At 35.3% G+C, this 1,315-nt stretch overlaps 1 protein-coding gene across 1 annotated transcript in view; it reads left to right on the plus strand.

Moving 5' to 3' along the window:
* Positions 1 to 1,315, plus strand: part of LOC106877941 (rhotekin) — a 135,905-nt gene that overhangs the window by 110,560 nt on the left and 24,030 nt on the right. The window contains exon 5 of the mRNA XM_052973016.1: positions 704 to 757. Coding sequence (XP_052828976.1) covers positions 704 to 757 — 54 coding nt within the window. The remainder of the gene's footprint in view (positions 1 to 703; positions 758 to 1,315) is intronic.

A 1,315-nucleotide genomic window follows, 5' to 3' on the forward strand; every position in this document is an offset into this window, starting at 1 on the left:
TGTGAGGAGTGAAAAATTCAATGGATTTCATACTTCCTGGCATACAAGCCATCATAGTATATAGTATAAACATGTTGTGTAAACATTCAAACATTGTCACTATCTTTTCAAGTCCTGCTGCATTTCACATGGAATTTTTGGTCTGAAAAATTCAACTTACATACCCCAAAACACAGTACTTTTCTTCGAAGCAGGAGTAAATATGAAGGCCTTATCACCACAGCTGCTAAATTTCAAATTTTTTTTCCTAATTTTCACGATAATATAAAAGTCTCTAGTGTCCATCCTCTCTGAAGAAAGACAAGAATCCAGATGTTTAATTAAAAAAATTTTTTTTTTAAATTTCATTCCTCGTTACAAATCTGATATTTATGTTTCTTTTACACTTTTATTGATCAATTTCCAGTAATGATTCAGACCATCAATACTGTCCTCAAATTCTGTATTTTACCAACATACAGTGTCTTTTCTTGTACTTACCATTTTATTTAATGTTGACACAGATTCATAACTTCGAAAGCTAAGAATAACTTGAGCAGAGTTGGAGTCTGGCATTTTGTTACAGAGCGTTGTTGGTCATAAACCTCCTTCTGTTCATTTCTTTAAAAGATTATATATTTATTTACTTACTTGGTTATCTCTTTTAAAACTTCGTTTTATTTATTTGTTTCTCTTCTTGTTTTCCCCCCCCCTCACGACACAGATATCAGAATTCCTCTCATGTGGAAAGATACAGATCATTTCAAAAACAAGGGAGGTAAGTACCATAAATTTAACCAACTTGAGAATTACTTCCCTTTACGGAACACCCCCCCCCCTCACGAAATTCAATCAGTCAAAACTCCAACATTGAATAAAAGGTGATACTTCCGTGCTTATACACATGTATTTACACATGCATTAATGTTGTAAACAATTCTAGCCGTCATGCACGTGGTGTTCTTCATTTCCAAAATTCTGTGAAAACATGTCTGACTATGGGGAAATATTATACGTTACTTGAGGGTTGGTGGCAGGAAGAGCATCTGGCTGTTAAAAAAGATCCACCTCAACAAATTCCATGCATGCATGGAAAAGTAGATGTTGAAACAAGGATGGTGATTTATGTGTCAAATCCCACAAAGTTTAAAATTTTACCTTTCATCCTTCTAAGAGATATTGATAGATTAAAGTCATCATCATCATCATCATCATCATCGTCGTCGTTTAACGTCCGCTTTCCATGCTAGCATGGGTTGGACGATTTGACTGAGGACTGGTGAAACCAGATGGCTACGCCAGTCTCCAATCTGATCTGGCAGAGTTTCTACAGCTG

Source organism: Octopus bimaculoides, chromosome 14, assembly GCF_001194135.2.
Source record: "Octopus bimaculoides isolate UCB-OBI-ISO-001 chromosome 14, ASM119413v2, whole genome shotgun sequence".
Classification (NCBI taxonomy): Eukaryota; Metazoa; Mollusca; class Cephalopoda; order Octopoda; family Octopodidae; genus Octopus; species Octopus bimaculoides.